Source organism: Lepidochelys kempii, chromosome 1 (assembly GCF_965140285.1).
Source record: "Lepidochelys kempii isolate rLepKem1 chromosome 1, rLepKem1.hap1, whole genome shotgun sequence".
NCBI lineage: Eukaryota > Metazoa > Chordata > Testudines > Cheloniidae > Lepidochelys > Lepidochelys kempii.
Window position 1 is genome coordinate 258,934,528 of NC_136380.1, and position 27,141 is coordinate 258,961,668.

The following is a 27,141-nucleotide window of genomic DNA, read 5'->3' on the forward strand; positions in this document are numbered from 1 at the left end:
TTTCCAGACTTCCCCTGGGGCATTATACTTTATTAAAAATAAATAGGTTTCAGAATAGCAGCCATGTTAGTCTGTATTCACAAAAAGAAAAGGAGTACTTGTGGCACCTTAGAGACTAACCAATTTATCTGAGCATAGGCTTTTGTGAGCTACAGCTCATGTGAGCTCTAGCTCACGAAAGCCTATGCTCAGATAAATTGGTTAGTCTCTAAGGTGCCACAAGTACTCCTTTTCTTTTTAAAAATAAATAGTTACAGCTGTTGTACAGCAGTTGTACAGCTGCTCACAGAGGGAGGAGGACAGAGGAGGTGGAAAGAGTTTGTGGAGGAACCACTGTCCTGAACGAGTCATTTGTCTGTCATCCAGACACTGCCCTAGTTAACATTTCCTCTGCACACACAGAGCTCTGCCTCCTCTGGTGGGTGTCTCTGGGAAAAGTCGGGAATAGTTTTTAAAAAGAACCAAGGGAGACTTGGGATGGGTAGGTGGAGTCAACCTGCCTCTGAGAGTCAAGGATGCCAAGGGCCAGAGAGAGAGTCAAGAGGGCTACTGAGTCCTTGACTCCTGATCTAGGATTTTAAATGGAAGAATATGGATTTTGGTTCTTGATCTGTTTTATATACAATAATATCATGTACAACAAGCAAAAAACATGCAAAATACACCCCACTTCCCGGATCCTTTTTACTCTTTCCCCATGACCCCCAGATTCTCCTGGCCTCCCAGTTTGGTTGGCATTTATAGCCTACTTCGACCCTGGTAACAAGCTGGACCCATTTAGTGGCCAACGGTTGTACTGAGGTGATTGCTTTGGGTCCAAGCCTGTCTTCCCATGGTTCCAGCCCCAAACAGTGGTGGGGCTTGTGGGGGCATTCCCTCACATCAGCTGTCAATGTGGGAGTTCAAAATACACATATTGCTCTCCCATCTGGTTGCAAGAAGTCTGTTCCAGTGTGGGTTGTGCCCACTGGAAACATAAACATGTCTCACACTGTACATGCTCAGGGGCTGAGACATAGGCAAAGGAGGTTCTCTGGGGAATAGTTCAATTAAGCACTGGAATGAAAGGGAGAAGGAGATGGTGGGCAATAGATGTGGAATGGAAAGGCAGGAGGAGTCAGATGGCTGACTCTCTGCGGTAGGAGATGGTGTCCAGGGGGATGGTAGCCTGTAGCCGTTCCAGATCCAAATGACTCCCAAATTCCGTCATCTGGATGACTCCTCCATCCTTCTTGGTGCTTCCTCCTAACCCAGGCCCCACTTCCACCTCATCCTCATCCTCATCTTCATCTTGGCTGACTAAGGCCAACTCGTTCTCATAACAGAAGGCACTAGGAGGTGGCGGAGAAGACAGGATAGTGATCTTGCTCTCTTGCAGCTCCCGGGCTGAGCAGCAAGGGGTGCCAGCCACCTCGTAGGTCTTGTGGAAGTGTGAGTAGTCCACTTTGTAGCGGTTCTTCTCCTCAAAGACCACAGGCTCGAAACGGTGGCCCCAGAGGATCTCACTGGCCAGGTAGGAGCTGCGAGCCTGGGTGGTCATGGCTGTGGCCTCCACCATCCCCTCCAGGATGACAACAATCTCAAAGTCCTCCATCTCAAGCTCCTCCTTGCCCATTCCATAGAGTGGGCTCTCCTCATCAATCTCATGGACAATGATAATGGGGGACACCAGGAATATGCGGTCAAGGCCTATGTCATAGCCCACGTTGAGGTCCCGCTGGTCCAGCGGGAGGTACTCACCTTCCTGTGTCATGTAGGGCTTGATGAGCTGAGCCCGGACATGAGCCTCCACAATGTGACTCCTCCGCAAGTTTCCCACTCGCCACATGAGGCACAGTTTGCCATCGCGCACAGAGATGACAGCATGATGGCTGAAAAGGAGGGTCTGGGCCCGTTTCTTGGGCCGCGCCATCTTGGCCATGATGGTGCCGATCATGAAGGAGTCGATGACACAGCCGACGATGGACTGGACCACTACTGCCATAATGGCCAGCGGGCACTCCTCAGTCACACAACGGAACCCATACCCAATGGTGGTCTGTGTCTCCACCGAGAAGAGAAAGGCTCCTAGGAAGCCATTGACATGAAGGATGCAGGGTTTTGCAGTACTGGGGACACTGCCCACCCCAGTGGCACCCAGATCACCATGGAAGAAAGCAATGCACCAGAAGAGGAAGCCGAAGAAGAGCCAGGAGACCAGGAAGGCTGCTGAGAAGATCATAAACATGTAGCGCCAGCGAGTGTCCACACATGTGGTGAAGATGTCGGCCATGTAGCGTTGAGACTTGTTGCTCAGGTTGGCAAAGTACACGTTGCACTGGCCATTCTTCTTCACAAAACGGTTACGGCGTTTCCGCCTGGGGACATGTCCTTTCCCATTCCAGCTGTGCCCATTCATGTTGCCCAGAGCAGAGACCTTGTGCCCATCCTCTTCAGTTGAGACAATGCTGTACCTTTCAGAGAAAAAAAACTGCTGAGGTATAAACAAAAAGAGTGTGTGGGGGGGGGAACCTGAGCACGTACAGGGTCACTGGCTCCCCAGGAGGAAGCTCATGCTCTCAGAGACAAAGCCCTGCTGTGAAGAAGTGGAAACAACTGGAGTTGTGGCTAGCTGGGCACTGCCAAGGGAAAGCTCTGAGGAAGAGCACGAGTCCTCCTCTGGCACTGTCTGGGTCCTCTGTGGCATTATCAGGATGCTGCTGTGAGGAAGTGTTAGAGTCCTGACAGGGCACTGTCATGAGGAAGTTCACAACACTGGATTCCCCAGCTGGTTCTACCAAGACACGGCAGTAAGACTGGTAGAGCCCTGCAAATCCACAAGTTTCTGCTTTATGTCCATGGACAGCAGCGCGGATGTGGATGCAAATGTATCCACAAAGGGCTCTGACGGTAAGAGCCGGGCGAGCAGCTGTGAGGAACTGAGTGCAGGGTCTGGGGGGCAGGGACCGGGTGCTGCTCAGGCCCCCCACCCAGGGCAGGTGGAAGGTCCTCTGCGGCTGCCCCCCTGGCTCTTACTGTGGCTGGGCTGCGGTTCTGAGGCCCCCCGCCCGTTCCCCCACTGGAGCCCGGTCTGGAAGAGCCACACGGGCAGCTGTGGGGAACCTGGGTTGCCCCACCTGTCCTGGGCGGGAGGCCTGCGGGGCAGGGACAGGGGCTGGGGGCTGCTTGGGCCCCTCGCCCGGGGCAGGTGGAGGGAGTCAGCTGCCAGCTCAGCTCTCTGGCTCCGGCCAGCTCGGAGCAGCAGCCCGGCCACAGTCAGAGCCAGGCGGGGAGCTGCGGGAAGCTGCGGCGGATCCTCCACCTGCCCTGGGCTGGGGGCCCGAGCACCCCTCGGACAGCTCCCCAGGTCACCCCCCTCCCCAGGCCAGGCCGCGTGAAGCCCAACTGGGGAGCCGTGGCGGACCCTCCACCTGCCTGTGATGCGGGGGGGACCTAAGAGCAGCTCCCGGCTGTGGCCCCGCCCCTCAGACTCCCCGCCTGGCCAAGGGCAGGTGGAGGGTCCACAACTCCAGGCGGGCTCCTCACAGCTGCCTGCGCGGCTCTCCCCGACTGGGCTCCGGTGGGGCGGGGGGGTGCGGTACCTCAGAGCCTCAGCCCGGCCCCCGGTGTAGAGACCTGCAAATCTGCGGATATCCGCAGATAAATTGTGCGGGTCACAGCTTGGATGCAGATACACGTGTTTGTATCCACGCAGGGCTCTAAAGATTGGTGGATCCCTGGTTGGACATTTTGCAGAGCATTGCTGCAAGGAAACTCATTCTACCCAAGTCCTGACTGAACTCCACTGTGAGGAAGCTCACAACACTGAAATCTTGACTTGCCTTAACTCTGAGAAAATACCTCAAAGCCCCGCGAGTCTTAATTTACAATGAGGTGCAGATGCAGCCAGCAGAGAAGACTAAGCACAAGGGCCTGGGATCTTATAACATTTTGGCCCTGAATTATATAAGGTTGGAAGTTTCTATTTTCTGTTGCCTTCTCCTCACTGATCTAATTGTGCATCTGTGACAATGTTTATACACTTCCTGAGTTCAGGACAATTCTGTTGCCACAGCAACGAACATGGCTCCCAGCATCCTGTATCCAGAGCCAAAGGTGTAATTTAGAGATCAATAACAGCCAAAGTGCTGGCAGATTCCCTGTGAGAAACTCCCTCTCTCTGAGAGCTGCTTGTCCCGCTCTCACGCTCCCCTCTCCCTCAGAATATCCCAACCACTTCCCTGCTCCCTGTCAGGAAGAAAGCTGCTACTGTTAGGTCACATAAGGCTCTCTATGACATCACAGTTGTTCCCTGATCCCATAATCAGAGTGGATGCTCTGACCATTGGTAGAATTAAGTTGATAGACTTTCAGGAGGAGGGAGCCCACAGGGGGCATCCTGGCTTTCAGTGCCTCTCCTTCAAGGACCGTCTCTGTACTCCATTGATCTCCCTAGGTTAGCATACCATCTGGAGTTCTCCAAGATGGCTTCCTTGACCCTGTCTCTAACTGTTCCTGAGATGCCGCATGAATCAAACATGGGGGTCTCTTCAAGGCGATAATAATCATCTCCCAAATCATTCACCCTCTTCCGTTCATTTGGGAAGGGCAAAGTGAGGTCTAAGGAAGGTGGGCATTATCTCCTGATGATTACAGGCAGAAATCTGTAATTCATCTCCCCTCTTGCTGGGCAACTGCCTCAGCCCGTCACCTTCCCCTCATCTGCTTCCCCTTTCCACTAAAGGGACTGATCTGGCTGAGAACTGGTAACTCCTCACATATGTGTGGCACATTCCTAATAAGGTGGGAGCAGGGGAAAAGGGCCATAAACTTGGAGAGGAGAAGCAGAGCAGGTGTGGCCTGGCAGCCATTGACACTGTGGGGAGTGATGAGGTGTAGTTTGGAATAGATTTAAAGAGACACACATGCCGCTGAGGGGAGAAGGGGTTGGGCAAGGAATCCCATAATCCCAAGGATGATGACAGCCTTTGAGAAAGGGTCACTCACCTGTTAACTCGGACGCTACCCATGGCTCGCTTTATCATCAGGGTATCTCAGATCGTGAAATGCAGTGGGAGTTGTACGTGTCACGAGTCTCAAACAGCGGAGCTCACATGGGACCAGGTGAGGCTGGGACCCACCCCTGATGAGCTGTGGCTCCAGCCATACCTGTGATTGGTGCTGAGCACACACCTTAGAGACAAACAACAAAGGAAAATCCCATCAACATGACAACCAAAAAGAGCAGTCCCTGGCCAAGCGAGCAGAGCATGGAGTTCCCAGGTCTCTGTGATCACTCAGGAGAGGCCTCATAATGTTGCTCTATCTCGCCAAGACTTGGTCTCAATCCACTAGTTGTAAAAACAGGTATAAAGAACTGATTTATACAGACAGTACAGCAGTTCCCAGCAATCACCATACTGCAGCCCCCTTTGCCATACCACAGCCCCCAAGGCTCCCGTGTACCTAACCCAGTCTCCCCTCCCAGTTAGCAATATGGGAAGGGCAGGTCAGTCATAACTCCCAGGTCAAGAACCCACGATTTAGCACTTTTCTAAGGCACCTAGCATTATGTACTACAGTAACATAAAAGCTTACATGGTGATTAGAGATCAGATGGTCAGAATACACCAAAAACAAGGGCTAAAGGAGCTCAGAAGCCTTCAGGCAAACCACCTCCACCACCCCAGGCAAAAGGGAACGCTTCCTAGTGAACACACCCCAAAGACAGAGAAGGAAAGTGGTTAACGGATACAAAAAAGCAAAGTGATACGCAGGAGGTACCCAGAGATAGGGACAAGGCTGCAGTAATAAACAGGCCTTACAACATGCCCCCAAAGCAGCCAAGGAAGGACTCTGGTAGACAACCAGCTGCAGAGGGTTCAGTGGACTGAGAAAGCCATGCCCCTGGCCTGGTCTTGATTAAACCAAAGAACCATGAACCCGAAGGACCAAGAATCAACTTGTCCTGGCTGACTGGAGCTGCAGTAACATACTGCAAGGGGTGATGACTCTTAGATGAGGAAGGGCTTTGTGGACCAGTGCTAATCCTGCACTGTACTCTTTGGGTTCCTGGCAGCCATTGCAGAATGCAGGCATAACCAGCCCACTCCCATCATCAGGAGCAAGTAAGCAACCATTTTTCCAGGGCAAATTCAAGGAAAGCGCGATTAGGAACACATTACAGTGGACTAGCCTGGATGTGAGAAAGGCATGGTGGATGATTTGGTCACGGTCTAAGTCTAAGCGAAACATCTGGGTTTCTAAGCCAGGGACAGTAATAGCCGCTTCTGATCACTGGTGCAAAATGGAGTTCCACGCTGCTAAGGGTGATCCCCAGGTTCTGCTTCTGGCTAACTAGTGGTGGACACACTCCCTGAATAATGAACATGGACAAACCACAAGCCAGCTCCTCAAAACACTTCCTCCTACCTCTGGCTTGGCTGGGCTGAGTTTCAACCAGCTGCCTCACAGCCAGATAAAAATGTTGCTCAGGCACTTTGGTATCTGAGACCATCCATACATGGCCACTTGAAGAGGAGCATGGACAGAATGGAATCATGAGTGAACAGCAGTGAAGACATGATAGAACCTTGGGTACTCTACTGGCTGGGCTCAAGGTGAAGACAAATAATTGTCCATAATTACCCTCTTAGCCTACCTGGGCAGAAATAAACACAGCCACTTGAGAGCCACCCCACCCAGCTCCATCAGGGGCTGGAGACTTGCCACCCTTCCCTGGTGGCCAAGAGCATTAAAGGCTGTTGAGAAAATTCTAGTAAAATAGATGAGGCCCTCTGTGTAAAATGCAATTGTGCAGTTGCATAAATTGCAGCAGAATTGTGGTTGATAATCTAAGCCTAACAGAAAAGCTAAAGGGTGATGGAGACTATCCCCCCTCATCCCTGGAGATGGTCCCACCAGAGCAAGGACAAGACTGCCTGTGCTGTATATTCTTTAGCAAACTGCAATAGGTAGGAGATTCAGAGTTAGGGTTGCCACATCAACACACGCTGGTCTAGCAGTGGGAGGAGGAGCATCCCCTTCTTGAGATAGTACAGCTACCGTGATGGCTAAATCTCAGCACTTTCCCTTTCTGCCATGGGACAAGGACATGGAAATCAAAGCATTTTCACACACAATTAGGCCGCACTGGAGCTAGTAGTGTGAAGAAAGGGACATTGTCTCAGCTCACACTTGGATATTTAACAAATTCATAAAGGTTACTGAGCAAGTCTCTCTCGTCCTTATCCATGCATGGATGTAAAGGTTCCAGGGAGAGGAACCCTCTGCATCTAAAGGGACAGACTGTGATTGACCCTGAGTTCAAGGGAAGTGCTAAGAGGGTATAAGGAGCTTTCCCTTTGTTGTAACCCTATGCAAACGCCCAGAACTCTGGTTCCTTCCATTCCCCAAGCCACCAACGGGGGCAGGGGGAGAGGGACAGGTGAGATGTGCACAGAGTTGAGGCCCAGCCACCTTCTGTGCCAGCCAGCACAAATAAGCCAGGTGGGAGTGTAGATTGCTATCTGATAAAGGATAACACAGCCCCCTCTGGCGTGCTCTGCCCCAGCTCCCGTGAAAGAACTCTGGTTGAGTTAGCCAGTGCATCTGCAGGGCCTTCTGCTGGTACCGAGCCTCTGTGCCACCACCTTCCCAATGTGGGCTCTGGTTTGTAGCCCAAAGCCTGTAAAATACCTCGACACGGGACCTCTGTCGAGGACAGAACAAAGAGCTGGTTCTCCCAGCCTGTAGCACTGCACTGTTGAAACAGAGCACCGGAGGCTAACACTCCATTAGTACATGAAATTCATATTTAATTACAATAAAAGTACTTCTGGGAAGGATAAAGGCCGCCTATTTGAAGACACGCAACATTTCAGCATGTGAAAGCAAACATTGCATTACTGATTGCAGTCTGGGAACAATGTGATCTCAGTCTATACACTCACAAGTGGGAGCACCCTAAGTGCTGTTTCATGCATCATCTTCCTTTTTGACTTCAGAAATCTTGTCTATGGATTTCAGGAGGTCAGCCACAAAATGCAGCATTTCCGTTCCTGAGACCAGCTGTTTGATTGACAAGTGTGCATTGGCTATAACCTGGCAGAGGTTCTGCAAGGCAACGTCTACATTTTGTTGCACTGCCCCCAGGCTGGCAGACTGGCCTGCACGCAGCACATCATTCTCTGCCTTGAAGCTCTCCAGCTCCACCTGGAGAAGGGACATCTCCTGCTTCAGCTTTGCAGCCTTACTTTCTGCCTTCAGGGCCCGTTGGGCCATCCCCTGCAGATTCCGTTCTGCCTGATGGACAATGGATTCTAAACCCTGAGCCTCTTTTTCCTCTTTGACCACACTGGCTCTCAGTCTTCTCTCCAGGTTTCTCACCATGCGTGTCTGACTTGCTGAGAAGCTCTGGATACTTTTGATCTTCCTCCTGAGCATGGAATTCTCCTCTCTGAGTTCTTCATAGCTCAGCTGCAGAGATGGATACTCCCTGTCTCCTATGGATTCTTCATGAAGAGCACAACTTTCAGGTGCCTTGTCATGAGCTGTGCAGGAAACATACAAGTTGCTGGGATGGAGGCAGGGAGCAAATGTCTCAATTCCCAACTGTCTGGCTGTGTTGTGATATAAAGAATCATGCGGGCTACAAGGTGACATGCTGGCAAACCTGGACTTACGGGCTTTTTCAAGGGCAGGGTGATGATAGCTCCCACCCCAGTCATCATCCTCATCATCTGATAAGGTATCACACATCTCCAGGTCTTTGTAAAATGGTTCCTGAAATTCCAAGCTCAAGCCCAGTGCTTCTGGAGATAAGGAGTCATCTTCAAGGCCTAGATTGTGTCTGGCCAATTTCTTTGCGAACATTCTATTTTTCGACTCTTCTTCTTTTGCTGTGCCACGAGTTTTCGTTTTTACAAATCCCTTTAAGGAAAATGGAATGGCTCCCTCTGGATCTTCCAGATGATTGTCCCCTGGGCTGATGAGGCTCTTAGTATGGTCTGGAGGAGGTGGCGGGTGATGCGGGTAACAGCATATGGGTTCCTCCTCCTCCTCATTAGCTAGGCCTTGGGACTGTGGACAGGCCCTCTCCAATGTTCCTGAGGGGAAAAGCGGCCGTGGCATTTTTGAAGTGCTGTAGACTCCAACAGAAGTGGCAGTCTGCAAATTAGCTCCAACACAGGTCACATCTCTTCTGTGACAGGGCTGTCTGAGCCGTCCACTGTTGTGCCATCCTCTGTAGCAGTTGTCTTAGCCTAGGCACCATTCAAAGTGTGACAGTGAGTTACAGAAGTATCTGTACTTAAATCATCTCTGGGTGTACATGTGTCTGTAGCTTTAATAATGGAGGGAGCAGAAGTCACCTAGGTTTGTGATGTCATCAGACAACTGCATTTTATGTTGTGACTTCGCAGCCAGGGGAAAGAGAAACAGCCAGATCAATGTTCACAGCATTTCAGCCAATGAGACTGAACTATACAAATAACTGTCAAGCGTAGGATAGGCCAGGTCAGTTCTGATATCCCAGTCCCATACTCTGGGCCTCACAGCCATGGGGTTGTTCATTAATAGCCTTGACATGCAAATGAGTTTATGCAAAGCAATCTGAAATCATAAGAACATAAGAATGGCCATACTGGGTCAGACCAAAGGTCCATCTAGCCCAGTATCCTGTCTTCTGGCAGTGGCCAGTGCCAGGTGCCTCAGAGGGAATGAACAGAACAGGTAATCATCAAATGATCCATCTCCTGTTTTGGGATCAGGGCAGGGGGAATAGAGTAACGGGGAGGAGGAATTCAAAGCAGGAGCCTTAAGGCAGAGGGGATCATGTCAATGGGCTATTGGCAAGACTAAGGGTTAGCCAGGGGATCATTGCAGAAGGATCTCATGGCAGGAAGATAAGGTCACTAAAGGGTACATAGCATGGGAATTTGGACCAGTAGGATTCATGCCAGGGTTGTAAGGCATTAGGTGAGGATGTTCATGGTAAAGGAATAAGGCCACAATGGTGGGGAGGGAGGTTCATGAGGATCAGGGCCAGGGGAAGAATTTGGATCTGATTTTAATAAAAACATGCATTGTGTCAAAATCTGGTGATGAAAACCTTCTGTTATAAACAACCACAATCCCAGGAAACTGTGATTGACTCAATTTATCTCTCCCAAGGCTCAGGTGAGCTGAGCTTTGTTCTCAGGATTACAGCATGTCACCAGAAACCCTCAATGTGTGTGGATAGCTCAATCACCCGTGTCTAAGGTTGCCAACATTTATGTAAAAAATAAGGGACTGTTTTCTTAGCACCCCCACCCCACCTCCCAATATTAATTATTATCATCATTATTAATAATAAATATGCAGTCCTCACCTACATTCGCCAGGCATATTTCTTGCTGCTTTTGTAGCACCCAGCAACTCCTGATCTTGTTGTATGGAAATTAAGTACAGGACAGGCAATTATCTATTTAAATAAGGGACATCCCTTGTAATACGGGATTGTTGAAAACCCTACATGCGTCCTAGGCTTAACACACCGGGTGTGTCATTGCCCGTTGATAGGATTTCATTGGTTTACTGGGACAACTCGTCTAAATGCATTTATGATGCTGCTTCCTCTGAGGGGGCAGGGACCGTGTCTTGGGCCAGCCCAGAGGACCAGAGAGGAGACCGAGTGGATTGCCAGAGTGCTATGTGACTGCATGACCCACTGAGAGGCTGGCCAGGATAGGCCCAGAGAGGTGGTGTGGCAGTCTGAATCAGCACTCCCCTGACTGGAAAAGGGAAGCCGTAGAATCACAAAACCCGGAGCTACCCAAATCAGGAGCAAGACAGAAATAAACTCGTTAGCTGTTTCCATCTGGATATGCCCCCCCAACGTCTATCATAACCTGGAAGAGAAAGAAACATACCAGCGACTAGTCCAGGGATGGGAGGCAGCTGTCGCTCAGTGCCTTGTTGCAGGTGCTGCTTCAGAGTCTGCCATGACACTACCCCGTGGTCAATGACCAGCTTCTCTATGTCAGGGCCACCTCAGAGATCTCTGTCTTGTCTTCAGAAAGCACCATGTGATCCACTTTAATCTGAATCTCATGGGCATTATCAGATCTACGATTTATTTTTAATGGTATTACAGTAGCAGAAGAAAGAGCCAAATGGTTCCCTGGAGACAAAAATATAGTACATTTAATCTCTAAAGGCTTTATAGCTCGGCAGAACCACCGAACCGCAGTCATCTCTGGTGTAGGAGGGTGGTAGCCAGCTGGCGTGCAGTGCGCTGCACCACAGTGAAGGAGAGGGCATACTGCCTGCGGGCACAGACACTGAAGTCTACTCATGCAAAAAGTGCCAAGGGGTTTACTGCCCATGGAGAGGAAACAGGAAGGTCTCATCTAAAACACTGCCCCGCCTCCCCCCATCTATCCATACACACCCACCCACACAGGGTTTATTTACCTCAGAAAGATGAAGGGCTGACTCTAGCCTGATAGGATTCAAACCAACGGTTATGGAGGGAAAATCTAGGAGATTCATACCTGATGCCTCTGAGAAAGACAGCAATCTCCTCTCTGCTAGTGGGGATTATAGACTTTGCTGCTTGGGGCTGCTCATCTTAAGCCTTTGAGGGCTATAGAAGTTCAAGCTCCACATTGGGCATTGCTCTTGTAACCTTCCCTATAGGAATGGGTTACAAGAGCAATGTTACCTCAGCCAGGTATGAGCCCTAGGCCTTCAGCACCTAAAAGCATGATCTGCTACCATGTGAGCTATAGGACTGACTCCCCGGATTTAGCTGACCCACTAACCTCTCACGTGTGCCATCCATCAGAGGGGGACAAAGACCTCACTCTCCTAGTGTGGATAACACTTAAACCACTAAGTCACCCTCTCTAGCCCTGATTTCATCAGCAGCCTGAAACACGCCCCCCCCCGCAGCTCTTCAAGTTAATCCTCTCCCTCCTAGGCCTTGTATTTGGTGATGCCAATAATGTTGTAACAAATCTGTGGCCACCAAGGATTTCCTGGTTGCCATTTTGCTGTGCACTTTGGCTATGCCTGCGCAAGGAAACTTCATAGCTATAATTCACCACTGGTGCACCTCCATCAGTGACTGCAATGGTGACAGCACAAGTGTGTACACGGCCCAGACATTTTCACCACTGTGTTGTCTAACTCTGCTCTGAGCCCTGCATTCCATAGTACTCCTGCCATTGCTACCACGGCTGGAGCTGCACAGCAGGTGAATTACGGATATAGAATTTGATCATGTGGAAAAGATCTATGGTTCTTTCGACCGTCACAGAAACAGCGGGCATAGAACTTTGGAACTGCACATAGAACTCAGATCCCTTAGTATTATTTATTATTTGATCCATAAATGATCTGGGAAAAGAGGTAAACAGTGAGGTGGCAAATTTTGCTGATGACACAAAATTCCTCAACAAAGTTAAGTCCCAAGCAGACTGCAAAGAGTTACAAAGGGGTCTCACACAAAACTGGGTGACTGGGCAACAAACTGGCATATGAAATTCAATGTTGATCAATGCAAAGTAATGTACACTGGAAAACATAATCCCAACTATCCATACAAAATGATGGGGTCTAAATTAGCTGTTACCACTCAAGAAAGAGATCTTGGAGTCATTGTGGAGAGTTCTCTGAAAACATCCACTCAGTGTGCAGCGTCAGGGTTACGCAAGACCTGACGTCAGGGTCAGGGTTACGCAAGACCTGACGTCAGGGTCAGGGTTACGCAAGACCTGACGTACGCAAATCTGCATTTACGGAAAATGTTCCATAAGCTAGAAATAGGAGTTTGGTTTTTTGGGGTTTTTTTTTGCGTAATGGTCGGGTATACGTTTCCGACTTACGCAAAATTCGAATTACGCAAAGCGTTCCAGAACGGAACGATTGCGTAAGTCGGGGAGCATCTGTATCATAATGCCACTTTATAAATCCATGGTGCACCCCCAACTTGAATACTGCAGGCAGTTCTGGTCGCCCCATCTCAAAAAAGATAGATTAGAAATGGAAAAGGTACAAAGAAGGACAATAAAAATGATTAGGGGTATGGAACAGCTTCCAGGTGTGCAGAGATTAAAAAGACTCGGACTGTTCAACTTAGAAAAGAGACGACTAAGTGAAGATATGATAGAGGTCTCTAAAATCATGAAGGGTGTGGAGAAAGTGACTAAGGAAGTGTTATTTACCTCTTCACATAACACAAGAACCAGGAGGTCACCCAATGAAATTAATAGGCAGCAGGTTTAAAACAAACAAAAAGGAAGTACTTTTTCACACTGTCAACTTGTGGAACTCATTGCCAGGGGCTGCTGTGAAGGCCAAAACTATAATGGGGTTCAAAAAAGAATTAGATAAGTTCATGGAGGATTGGTCCATCAATGGCTATTAGCCAAGATGGGCAGGGATGCAACCTTGTGCTCTGGGCATCCCTAGGCCTCTGACTGCCAGAACCTGGGACTGGATGACAGGGGATGGACCACTTGATAATTGCCCTGTTCTGTTCATTCCCTATGAAGCATCTGGCATTGGCCATTGTTAGAAGATAGAATACTGGGTTAGATGGATCGCTGGTCTGACCTGGTATGGCTATTTTTACATTATGTTGTTCTTATATATCACAGTCGCACACAGAGGTCCCATTGTGCTAGGTGCTGTACAAAACACAAGCAAAGACACTCCCTACCCCAAACATCTTACAATCCAAGAAGAAAAGTGACAGGTGGAAGGTAAGCGGAGGAAGCTGCAATCAACTGTGCACTATTTTTACACATGCACGTATGCCTTTTCTTTCCATCATTATAAATAGATGCCTGCAATCCCCATCCGTCCCCCAAACCCTCATTAATCGACTGATTTCTTTAGGCATCCCATTCTCTGGCACCCAAATAGAGATTTTATTGACATACTTTTGCCTGAGTTATATTGCGGGGTAGTGTGAGAGGGGGAACTTTTTTTCTTTGAAGTCCCGGGGATGGGGAATATGAAAACAAAACAAAATGATCTGATGTGAAACCAGCTCTGTGCGTGTGACTCAGAGCTATTCATAGCTCCCTGAAGCCAGCTGCAGCAACAGAGCCAGAAGGGCTCTGCCTGTATTATTATTCCAATTACCATCTGAATTAAAAGTTTGAGCAGCGATCAGCCCACATGCTGAGGGAGGGAGAGGAAGAAAACACAGCTAGAAAGGGATGTACACAAAGATCCCCTGGATGACAAAGTCAGAGGGAAAGATGCAAAAAGGTTAAGCATTCTCAGCCACCTCTGGCTTCTGCCAGCTCCCTCCCACCCCAACACACACAACCCATGTCAACTGAGGCACCATTTGCAAGGGTCATGCAAAGATCACTCTGAAACAACTAGACACATACTCTAGTGCTCCCTGCGTCTCTCTGCTGAGAGGAAAGAGAATATGCCACTGTGCATCATGGTTGAGAGAGGGTATGTGGCAGGTATTGGGGCAAATGTTAAAAAGCTAACTTCTTCCAAAATTGGGGGAGAGAGAGAGAGCAAGCAAGACATCAGGGAAGGCTAGGGTCAGGAGAGAGAGGTAAGCTGGGGAGAAAGAGATGGAGAAAGGAGTACAAAGGGCAAAGAGAGAGAGGGAGTTATGGGAAGAGAACAGAGAATACATGTCTTTCACTCTGTGTATATAGAGCACCTAGCATAACAGAGCCCTGATCACTGATCATCAATTACTAATAAGTATGTTTATTGGGTAGGTAATTACAAAAAAGACATTCATCTCACTCTTCCACACTGCTAAGAAAGGGTACCTCCTATCCTGGGCAGTCATGGTTTGCAGCACTGGTACTAGATCACAGCCTGATATGACAGGATTAGTCGCAAAACATCAGCAAAGGAAAAGTGACTTTTAAGCAGGCCCTAGCAGTACCATTGTTCATGTGATATGAACGTAACCCCTCCTCCATGCTGCAGTGCAATAAGAAATGGGAAAGTTACTTCCGCCAAGTTGCCCCACACCTCAAAAATCATCATAAGCAGTGTCACTGGGAGGCTGCAGAACTGCCCATTTATAAACAAGGGATTGATGATTTAGAGCAAGCAGCTATCTAATGATGACAGGCTGCTCAATCCAGCTAAACTAATATCACTAAATAATGTTACAGCATGGAAGAGTTGGCGTTTGCTGAGGGCAGATCACTACCACCTCTGTCTAGAATGTGTATGTCGTGGGCTATGTCCTATCCGATGGAACTGAGTGTGTTCACTATGGATGGGGGAGCGCAATGCCCCTTGTCCCTTTTCCTGCTACTCTCCGAATTGATGCTCCACCACTGAAATGCAGCCACCTCTGGGCTGGAATGCAGCAGACATTCAGATTGCATGTAACCCTACTGTGGATTTCCAACACGATAGGGATCACTGAGCCTACAGTTCCAGACTCAGCAAGAACAGACATGCACAGCAAAATCAGCAGTGATACTGTAGATGCACCCATGTTAGGAACAGCACATAGTAGCAATGTTTGTACACCTATGATTTACCTCCACTGTGATGTTTTATTATAATCTCTCCTGGGATTCTGGGCTGCATTCCTATTTTCTACACATTTATTGCCTTTGTACCTAGTTGTGCCAATAGTATCACCTCCTACGACCTCTGTGCTATGCATAACATTTGAGCTGATTGCTATGTTTGCTGGCAATGTGATGTGTGTTGGGTCTCCAGAAACCATAAAAGAGGGTGCTTTCAGGATACATAAGCAAATGCTGTCTCACCTTAACTGTCACATCTTCATGGAAATACAACCCCAGGCTGCTGCTCACTTGGGAAACTCACACAGATAATGGGGGCAGATTATACTTTCCTATTTTGGTGTAATTTTTAGAATGCCTTTTCCAGAAACACTCTCCTTTACTCCAAAGGGGATGGTCTAACACACAAGGGGATAGGAAACTAAGAATAGAGAAAAAAGAAGCAATGACTGTTGATGGAAAGAAAGACAACGTGGATGAAGTAATATCCTTTGTTGGACTAACTTCTGTTGGTGAAAGAGACAAGCTTTTGATCTACAGAGAGCTCTTCTTTAGAGTACTCAAGAATGTTGCAGCAAAATACAAGGTAGAACAGATTGTTACGCATATGGAGTTTACACACATTGCAAGAGGCCGTTGAATGTGAAGTGGGCAACTTGTCTCTTTCACCAACAGAAGTTGGTCCAACCAAAGAGATTACCTCACCCACCTTGTGTCTGTAATAGCCTGGGACCAACACGGCTACAACTACACTGAAAAGAAAAGAAAAGAAAAGAAAAGAAAAGAAAAGAAAAGAAAAGAAAAGAAAAGAAAAGAAAAAGTTTGACTAACTCTTAAAATGTGGTTAAGATCAGATTCTATAAAAAACTAGGAGTATTTGTGGACTAACAAATTTATTTGGGCGTAAGCTTTCGTGGGCTAAAACCCACTTCATCGGATGCATGCAGTGGAAAATACAGTAGGAAGAGATATATATATACAGAGAACATGAAAAAATGGGTGTTGCCATACACACTGTAACAAGACTAATCTATTAAGGTGAGCTATTATCAGCAGGAGAAAAAAAGCTTTTGAAGTGATAATCAGGATGGCCCATTTCCAACAGTTGACAAGAAGATGTAAGTAACAGTAGGGGAAAAATTAGCATGGGGAAATAGTTTTTACTTTGTGTAATGACCCATCAACTCCCAGTCTTTATTCAAGCCTAATTTAATGGTGTCCAGTTTGCAAATTAATTCCACTTCTACAGTTTCTCATTGGAATCTGTTTTTGAAGTTTTTTTGTTGGAGAATTGCAACTTTTAGGTCTGAAATTGAGTGACCAGGGAGATTGAAGTGTTCTCTGACTGGTTTTTGAATGTTATAATTTTTGATGTCTGATTTGTGTCCATTTATTCTTTTGCGTAGAGACTATCCGGTTTGGCCAATGTACATGGCAGAGGGGTATTGCTGGCACATGATGGCATGTATCACATTGGCAGATGTGCAACAAAAACACTAACCCAGGAACCTATCCTTTCAACAAAACTGTCAAGGTTCCTCCCCCACTCTGAACTCTAGGGTACAGATGTGGGGACCTGCATGAAAACCTCCTAAGCTTACTTTTACCAGCTTAGGTTAAAACTTCCCCAAGGTACAAATTAATTTTACCCTTTGCCCTTGGAATTTCCACTGCCACCACCAAACTTTAATTGGGTTTACTGGGAAACGTAGTTTGGACACGTCTTTCCCCCCAAAATCCTCCCAACCCTTGCACCCCATTTCCTGGGGAAGGTTTGGTAAAAATCCTCACCAATTTGCATAGGTGACCACAGACCCAAACCCTTGGATCTTAGAACAATGAAAAAACAAGAAGGCTTTTAATAGAAGTAAAGGAATCACCTCTGTAAAATCCGGATGGTAGATACTTTACAGGGTAATTAGATTCAAAACATAGAGAATCCCTCTAGGCAAAACCTTAAGTTACAAAAAAGACACACAGACAGGAATAGTCATTCTATTCAGCACAGTTCTTTTCTCAGCCATTTAAAGAAATCATAATCTAACACATACCTAGCTAGATTATTTACTAAAAGTTCTAAGACTCCATTCCTGTTCTGTCCCTGGCAAAAGCAGCATACAGACAGACACAGACCCTTTGTTTCTCTCCCTCCTCCCAGCTTTTGAAAGTATCTTGTCTCCTCATTAGTCATTTTGGTCAGGTGCCAGCGAGGTTACCTTTAGCTTCTTAACCCTTTACGGATGAGAGGATTTTTCCTCTGGCCAGGAGGGATTTTAAAGGGGTTTACCCTTCCCTTTATATTTATGACAAAAGCCCGTTGCCAACTCTGTCCACATATCTATTCCAAGGACACCATCATAGGACCTAATCACATCAGCCACACTATCAGAGGCTCGTTCACCTGCACATCTGCCAATGTGATACATGCCATCATGTGCCAGCAATGCCCCTCTGCCATGTACATTGGCCAAACTGGACAGTCTCTACGTAAAAGAATAAATGGACACAAATCAGACATCAAGAATTATAACATTCAAAAACCAGTCAGAGAACACTTCAATCTCTCTGGTCACTCAATTTCAGACCTAAAAGTTGCAATTCTCCAACAAAAACAGACTCCAAAGAGAAACTGCAGATTGAAATTAATTTGCAAACTGGACACCATTAAATTGGGGGGAGGGATAGCTCAGTGGTTTGAGCATTGGCCTGCTAAACCCAGGGTTGTGAGTTCAATCCTTGAGGGGGCCATTTAGGGATCTGGGGCAAAAATTGGGGATTGGTCCTGCTTTGAGCAGAGGGTTGGACTAGATGACCTCCTGAGGTCCCTTCCAACCCTCATATTCTATGAAATTAGGCTTGAATAAAGACTGGGAGTGGATGAGTCATTACACAAAGTAAAACTATTTTCCCATGCTAATTTTTCCCCTACTGTTACTCACACCTTCTTGTCAACTGTTGGAAATGGACCATCCTGATTATCACTACAAAAGCTTTTTTTCTCCTGCTGATAATAGCCCACCTTAATTGATTAGTCTTGTTACAGTTGATATGGCAACACCCATTTTTTCTTGTTCTCTGTATATATATCTATATCTTCCTACTGTATTTTCCACTGCATGCATCCGATGAAGTGGGTTTTAGCCCACGAAAGCTTATGCCCAAATACATTTGTTAGTCTTTAAGGTGCTACAAGGACTCCTCGGTTTTTTTGCTGATACAGACTAACATGGCACCACTCTGAAACCTATCAGATTCTATGACATAACCAAACTCTGAACTACTCAGTTGTCAGCCCCAGTTTCAAAAGCAGCCTCTTCATTCTGCTATCAATGGGAAAGAATAAACAAAGAAAGAAACCTTCACCCTTGATCCCCTCTGTGCACGTGGGCCACTTGCAATGGCTGTGAAGTGGTAGGGAGTGAAAGAGAGAGAATAATGTAGATAGAGAGAAAGCCAGGGAAAGAGAGTGGAAGTGAGATGGAAAAGTAGAGTGGGCTGGCACATCCATGCACAGGAAGGGAAAGGGAAGAGGTGAAACTGACAGGACGTTTGACTGTATTAAACTCCACCCTGCACCAGTAATGATCTCTCTTGCATCAGGGCTGGGAATGTCACAGCACCCATTAAGTGGCTTGCACATTCTGAGGTTGGCTGCCCATCGCCTCTGTGCTACATCCCATTGTCAGGAGTGCGGGGGTTACAGGCCAGTTTTTATAAGGGGGTGGGGAGGGGGAAGTTGCCTTTTTCATGTTGACACCAGAATTATTTGATCTGTGAAACATTTCAGGGGACATGTTGCCACAGAAATAAAACTGCAGTGCAGAGTCACAGGGGCAGCTCCTCAGCTCCTCACCCATTTACAACTGATGGGGAGCTGGATTGTGGTTTCGAAACATTTGACCTTTTTAGTTTGGTGGCAGGATTCCTTGCCACTCTGTGTTTTCACACAGTCATAGATTCCAAGGCCAGGGACACTGTGACCCTCTGGCTGACCTCCCACATAACACAAGCCATAGAATTTCAGCCAATGATTCCTATGTCAAATTCAACAACTGGCGTTTGAACTAGAGCAGATGTTTTCAGACTGTGGGGCACTCCCTCCTGGGGAGCTGTGACAAGGTTATCAGCTGTGGGGAGGGGAGCACAGGTGGTCTCAGCTGCTGGGAACAGGCTCTATGCCCATCTGCCACAGCCACCAACTGGCAGCTACCTTCCTCTGCTGGGGAGGCCAGTGGGGACACTGTGAGCAAAAGCCAAAGGATGCATCTCGGGAGCGCTGACCCTGCTGCCAGACAGAACCTCTCCCAGACCCTGGCCCTTCAGCACAGATCCCTGTCAGACAGGGTCCCCTCCTGACTGCGGCCTTTCAGCGCAACCCCTGGCACAGAGCCTCTGTCAGACAGAGACAGTGCAGGGGAAGTGGATGGACAGTGCTGAAGGGTCGGGGGCATTGGCAGGGGGATGTCACTGGCAGGGAGGCAGTACTCATGGGTACAGCCTTCTGCTCCCCTCCTGACCCCGGCCCTTCAGCATGGCCCCTTTTGCTTCCTACCTGGGGCAGGGAGCAAGACAGGCAGAGACGGGTCCTGGCAGCTGAGACCACCTGACTGTTGCAGAGAGTGGAAGACTTCCTCAACTGACACATGGTGAATACTCCCTCCATCCCTATGGGTACCGGGCATTCTTGCCCCCAACCTGTCACCCCCTGTGAATATAGGGCACCCCTTCCCCTGAGAGAGGTGGTGCCGACGGGACATAAATCTCCAAATGGGTGCTCAGCAAAAAAGTTTGGGAATCTCTGTACTAGAGCATATCTTTTGAAAAGACCTCCTGTTTTGATTTACCATCTTCAAGTGATGGAGAAGCCTCTGCATTCCTTGGTAATCTGTGTCACTGGTTAATTACCCTTCCCGGGAAAGATCTGCACCTTTTTTCCCAGTTTGAATTTGTCTAATTCCAACTTCCAGCCATAGGATCTTGCTCAGCCTTCATGTGCAAAATCAAAGAGCCCTCCACTACCTTTAAGCATGCACAGTCAGTATATTCTAATGCTGTTAACCTGTTGTCAGATAGTTTTGCAGGGCTGTGAGGAATGGGGAAATTGCTTCCCCTCAATTTTTACCTTTCACAGAAAATAAGTGCTAGCAGGAGGCCGGGAAGCTACACATTTATGAATAAGGGATTGATCACTAAGACACAAGCAGCCATCTATTGATCACAGGCTGCTCCATTTGATTAAACTAATACAACTAAATAACGTCACAACACTGAAGAATTGGAACTTGCTGAGGTCAGACTCCTATTAACCAGTCTAGAATGTGTATGCATAAGGCTATGTGCCATGAGTGTAGGTCACAGGGGAGCACAGTGTCAATTGCTATGTCCTTCTCCCAATTCCTGGTACCCTCCAAAGTGATCTCACCACTGAAATGCAGCTGCCTCTGAGATGGAATGCAGCAGATACTTTGTACCTGTCACCCCATGCACCATAGTCATAGGGGGAGAAGTGAAGAATAATTTCTCCATGTGAAACTGCAGAATGATTTACAGTAGCTATTAGCCAAAAGGGAGTGGATCCATAAGGAGTACATTGGCAGAGTAATAACCTGGGGCCCTGGAAGAGATGCATGAAGGATCCCCCAGGACTGGAATAAGAACATAAGAACAGCCATACTGGGTCAGACTAAAGGCTCGTCTAGACCAGTATCCTTTCTTCTGACAGTGGCCAATACCAGGTGCTTCAGAGGGAATGAACAGACCAGGTAATAATCAAGTGATCCATCCCCTGTTTCCCATTCCCAGCTTCTGGCACACAGAGGTTAGGGATAATATCCCTGCCCATCCTGGCTAATAGTCATTGATGGACCTATCCTCCATAAACTTTATCTAGTTCTTTTTTGAACCGTTATAGTCTTAGCCTTCACAACATCCTCTGGCAAGGAGTTCCACAGGTTGACTGTGTGCTGTGTGAAAAAATATTTCCTTTTGTTTGTTTTAAACAAACAGGAGTTGTGAGGCAAAGCTGAGGAGCACTCACAGAGCTGTAGGGCAGGGTGGGGAGGAAGAAAGACTGAGGTGCATTGGCAAAGTGTGGTGCAAGGGGTTTGCACTGTGCAGTAGCCTCTTGTTTTCCTGAGCACCTCACACATTTTACAGAAGATAGTTTTGATTTGAAAAAAGTCAGTTTTCCTTGCAAATTACATGACGATGCTGTAAGGGGTGGGGTTTGCCGCCTCTGCTAGTCTCAGAATTGAAACAACTGATCACACCAGTCAGTTTTGGCCTCCAAAAAGGAGAGGAGAGGAGAGGAGAGGAGGGACAAAGAGAGGAGAAGGAAATAGAGCTCCTCCTTTCCAGCTCAACCCCTTCTCCTCCCTCTGTCTCCTTCCTCTCTATCTCCTCCCGTTCTCTCGCCTTCCTCTTCCCCTCCTATCCCCACCAGAACAGCTCTCTCTTTAAAGAATGTGTGTCCCCTGTACGATTATTATTGTCAACAGCTACATGCAGTAGGCTGCATGTTTCGATCACTCATCCCTTGTGGGGGCGCCATTTCCACTTACTAAATCAACAGCGGGGCACATTTCAATTCCTTCTGTGACAGCCAAACTCAGTATTAAGGAACCCCCTATTTAGGAAACATTTATTAAAACCTGGAACCCCATATTCCACTGGATCTCAAGGGGGCAGAACCCCCTACCACTTACTCCATGTTATCACATAGTTCCCTCACAATGCAGCCAATCCTTCTAGCTCCCACCACATGGGCAGGGTGGACAAGGCCTCATAAAACAGGGAAACCAAATGGATTTTGATTTCTGTGTTTGTACAGCCCCTAGCACCACGGAGCCCTGATTCATAATTAGCCCCGCTGGGAGCTATAGTAATGCAAATAATAAATAATATATGTACAAGAATGGGGATGTTGCTTTCTTTGTCCAGCACCAGGGCCCATCCAGATAGATCTACGCAGCATTTTAGACAGGAACCTGAGGAATGGAGGTTCCTGTGTGAGTAGGGTGGGGAGAACGGGAGCTTAGCTGAGTTTTCCCATCTCTCCATCCTGAGCTTGCTCCCAACCGTGATCTCCTCAGCAGAAAAACCTAAGGGGAGCAGAGAGCTAGGAGCTCCATTAGCATGATGAGGACCGTGCTCAGGTCTCGTCAGTCACGCCCCTGCAGCATACCAAAACCGCCCCGTTTTCACTCTGCCCCCTTGCAAGGGAGACAGATGGTGTGCAGGCTTCATACAGCACAGAGGCCAATATTTATTGCTTAACCTTACTTGCACCCAGGCATCGCTCGCTTCTGCTCACAATCAGGCTGGTGCACAATAACTTGGCACACTGTGCTGGGCAAGGACTGGCAGTGTCTAGGCAAAGCTTGCGTTTAGACAAGCAAACACGTTTGCACTCAGTTTGCACCAAATGGGCTTGACGCACATCAACTCTGTCCCTTGTGCACAAAAAGTGCAGGGGCCCAAATGGGCTTTGAGGAGGGGAGGGGCAGACAGCAAGGCCCTCACTTGGGTAATGATGCAGTGAGAATAGAGCCTCCCCCCAATATCCACACACAGACTTCAAACAAGAGGAAATCAGAGCCCACCCCTCTCAGAGCATGGTGTCCCAGGAAGCCTTCTTCCAAAGTCAGGAGCCTTGAGACCACACAGCCCCGAGAATCTGCAATATAATGACACTGTACACGTGCATGGACATAGATAGGTAAATCTAACCATTCTCCCCTCCACCCTTGGAAGCCATGGGGAGGATATATGTGCACAAGGAAGAAACAAGTTGACTGTCACTGCCACTGGCCTCTGGGCCCTTTCAGCCGCTGGCCCTGGTTCTCTCCCTCACCTGACCACACGGAACACCAGTTTTGACATCCATAGAACATAGAGAGGTAAGGCTGGAAGGGACCTTGAGAGGTCATCAAGTCCAGCTCCCTGTGCTGAGACAGAACCAAGTAAACGTAGAGCATCCCTGACAGGTGTTTGTCCAGGGTGGTCTGAAAAAACCCTCCAATGATGGGGATTCCAGCATAGATTGCCACCCTCCTTCCATGGATTGTTGCCCATTTGAGAGGGTGAGAACACATTCCATTTTTGATCAAATGAAAAAAAATTACTCAATGGGATTTCAAGAGAAAACCCCAAAGGTTAATTCCTATATCCAGTCCCATCTGCTTTACACCTCAGAACACAGCAGGTGAAGAGCAGATCCTGAAGGGAAACTATTCTCTTTCCATCCTCCCAGCAAGGCCAGGGCGATTCAAAGGGCCCCCGTTCATTTTAGCACCCATGTTAGCACTGTGCCCCATGGATTGGAAGGGGATGGCTTTGTTTGCCATATGTCACCCATTCAAATACATTTCGGGCCAAACCCTACTCTCCTTGCACACTGACGTCACTATCTCCTCACTGAAGTCAATGGGGCTGCTCAGCTGAGTAAAGCGAATGGGATTTGGCTCTATAAGGTCGGCAATGCAGTTTTTGTGCTGCTATATCTGATCACTCAGTACAACCCCTAGTGCGGATACAGCTGCACCAGTATAAAGGTACCTTATACCACTGTCGCTTGCTTTGGTAAATTTCCAGAAATAAGCTATACCAGCGTAAGCAATTTTATACCAGAATAATTGTGCCCATGGTAGGAATGGGGGTCCCACTGATCTAATTACATCAGTTTCTCAACAGATACCACAGCACAAAACCTGTGCATAGACCAGCCCTTAGATGTCTCTCCTACTAGCCATTTGGGTCATTCATTACCAGTGCTTCCTGGGTATGTTACAATGGAATAATCTAACTGGGACATCAACCCATGGCTGTCACCTCCTACCTCCATCAAGTGATGTGGGAATGGATGGACTCTGGCGATGGAATACGTCAGCTTCCTAGCAGAGGGAGCCCCTCTGAAATTTGCCCACTAATGAGGATGCAGTGTCCAATGTGTACAGGAGGGACCTCCACGGTGGGGGGTGGCAGCAGGAGTTCACATGAGACATGCCAGGTTCACCCACACGCTCTGACAACACAATGCACTGTAGTGATGGATGCACTAGAAACACAGGGAAAGGGAGAGATTAGATGGAGCAGAGACTTTCCCTGGCATTTTGCTGGCTGCTTCCTCAGCTTCAAAGAAACTCAAGAGTTTGAAGCCTCTTTAGACTGCTTATTTGGGCTTCATTTCTGCCAATTAGATCAGCAACACAGACAATCAGTGACCTAGAAGAGGTTGGACAGAGGGGTGTGGGGTATTGATTATCGATTCTGACAAGCTTCACAGAGAGAGAACCGGCATGTGCCCCAAAGTGCCCGAGTTTTTGAGCACATCCACAAGGAATCCAGCTCCTCATCTCTAGACTTGATTAGGGAAATGGATTGGAGAGGCACACAGAAGAAGTGGAGGGTGCCAGCAATTGGGGGTGAGAGACAGAGAAAACAAAAAACAACTTGTAAAGGGGAGCCGTCAAAAAATTATTTGCGGCTAACAATAAAAAGTCACATAAATGTAACCAAAGTTGACATTCCAGGTCAAAAAAGGAGGGAAAGTTATGGAGCTTTAACTATATGTGTGTGTGTGTATATATATCTGTCTATCTAACTATACACACACACACACACACACTCACTCTTACACTTTATTTTATATATGCACACACACTGTTTATTATATATATTTATATATGCACACACAACCTCCCTCACACACACACACACATATATGCAGACATAAATACATGTATATACACACACACATACTTATTATTATATATTTGCATCGATAATTCATATGAAATTATGCATTATTAGCATAGCAAAAATCCTGGAAAATTATAATGAGGCTAATAACCATAATAATTTCTTACCCAGGTCCTGTGTTATTCCCTGTTTGAGTCCTGGAGAGCCAAAAGTCAGGGAAAGGGAAAAGAGGGAGATTTCTTCATCCCACCATGAAATCTGTCACCGAGCCTGGATTTAAGGAATCTGGGGGTCTCTCTCCTTTTAGTCCCTTTTTCTGTCTACTCACTATTTTTCAAGTAGTTAGTTCTTCCTCCTAAGAATTTCCTCTGGCATGCTCTAACTTTCCCTTATTTGTTTCTATCTCCTTCTCTTTCCTGCACTTTGTATCTCCCCCTTTTTAGCATTTTTTGTTTTGAGGAATTTCCATCCTTCATAAGCTTTATTTGTCTGCAGCTTGTCGATGAGTTCTTGAACCGGTTTCTCCCTTCTGTCTGTTTATCACCCTCTTTCTCTTTTTTTGTCTGGTTGTCACTTTCCCCGCCCCCCACTCCCACCCCCCTCAGTTTGTCTCTATTTTACAATTTCTCCAGTCGCTCTTTTCCTCCATTCTATTTTTTCCTCTCTCCTTCCTCCCTCTCATTCTCTCTTAGATTGCTATACAGTCTGTAGCTAAGAAGTCAGTAACTCTCTGGTAGAATCCAACAGCTTTCCGCTACTTTAGCCCACCCTCACATGTGATCTCAGAGCCATGGATACACACTGCAGATGCAGAGAAGGGGAGAGATGAGAGTGCAACCAAAAGCAATGGAAACAGGAATGGGAACACATGCAGCTGGCACTCAGATGCCCCAGGCACGTTTGCATGGAGCACAGTAGCCTGTAGAGGCTCGCCACACAGTCTGTACCAGAAGGCATAGAAATCCAGGCCCTTTTTTCCCCTTCTTCCCAGATGCGGCACCCAACATCTAATCCAGGGAGGTACAGAAATCTCCCTCTAATTCACCAGCTATCGCACTCTTCCAGAACTTTCTCCAAAGGTGCCGTGTGTCATCACTGTTCTTGCTTGTCATTGGATTTGAAGCAGTTCCCAGTACTGGGTGATCCTACTATAGATTTACAAAGAATGTCCTTGCAAGGGCCTTCTGAGGATCCCTGTGGAGTTAGTTCAGGGCCTGCTGTGACCCTCACCTGCTGAGAGATTCAGCCAGGAAAACATTCTCTGGGTCTCACCTCCTGGAAATGTTTCAGCTATTTTTCACAGGGCTGCTCCTCTAGCAGGCACAGGGGCTTTGTATCAGAGGAAAGCACAGGCGGTGTCCCTCATTTTCGTATGAGAACAAGGTACAGGTAACAGGGCTCTCCCTTTAACTACTCAGTATCCCTTAGGCACCTAACCGTTGGGCTTCAGGGCCAGTCATTGGGAGGTTATGGTTTCATTGGATTTCCTCAGCCAGAGGTTCCTAAACCCTTTCAGAACATGGATCACATCCTAATAAAACACTGCCTTGTGGACACCTCACCTCCCATGCGTAATCCCATGGACCACCTCCCCCTCACTGGTGATCAAACCCCATCCCTGTGGCAGCCACAGCAAGTGCTTACATGGAACAGCAGTATAGGGAAAGAGATGTGGTCTTAGCGTCTTTCAGTGCAGTTTAGCAGCAGTAAAGAAGAAGAGCCAGCACCATGCAACCAGCTTGCTCTTTGCAGCCCATAGTGCACAGTTCGCTTAGCCCTTGGATGGGAGACCTCCAAGGCACCTCAGGTGATGCAGGAGCTGGCGTCAGTCAGTAGGGGGTGCTCTTCCCTCTGACTCAGTACTGAACTCACATCAGCAGCGTGCTAGGAGCCTGTTGTGCAGCTGTAAACACCACCTTTCAAATGAGACATACTGTCAAAC

At 47.7% G+C, this 27,141-nt stretch overlaps 2 protein-coding genes across 3 annotated transcripts; both read right to left on the reverse strand.

Annotated features, from left to right (window-relative positions):
* Positions 1-596: 596 nt before the first annotated feature.
* Positions 597-25,739, reverse strand: KCNJ4 (potassium inwardly rectifying channel subfamily J member 4). 2 transcript variants are annotated; one of them, XM_078851541.1, is made up of 3 exons: positions 25,367-25,739; positions 4,987-5,172; positions 597-2,447 (listed from the first exon to the last, which is right to left on the reverse strand). In XM_078851541.1, the coding sequence occupies exons 2-3, from the start codon at positions 5,022-5,024 to the stop codon at positions 1,118-1,120; spliced, it is 1,368 nt and encodes a 455-aa protein (XP_078707667.1). In that variant the 5' UTR covers positions 5,025-5,172; positions 25,367-25,739; the 3' UTR covers positions 597-1,117. The 2 variants fall into 2 exon arrangements, with proteins under 2 accessions (XP_078707667.1, XP_073186527.1); XM_073330426.2 differs by having other exon boundaries at positions 597-2,453.
* LOC140906443 (endosome-associated-trafficking regulator 1) lies at positions 7,957-9,111 on the reverse strand. The gene has a single exon (XM_073330404.1). It carries the CDS (start codon positions 9,109-9,111, stop codon positions 7,957-7,959), a length of 1,155 nt encoding a protein of 384 aa, XP_073186505.1.
* Positions 25,740-27,141: the final 1,402 nt, after the last annotated feature.

Coding starts and splice junctions, on each gene's coding strand:
- KCNJ4 (XM_073330426.2), bottom strand. CDS start 5,024: ATGATAAAGCGAGCCATGGGTAGCGTCCGAGTTAACAG. Junction 2,454..4,986: donor GGTAGCGTCCGAGTTAACAG/GTGAGTGACCCT, acceptor TTTCTCTGAAAG/GTACAGCATTGTCTCAACTG.
- LOC140906443 (XM_073330404.1), bottom strand. CDS start 9,111: ATGCCACGGCCGCTTTTCCCCTCAGGAACATTGGAGAGGGCCTGTCCA.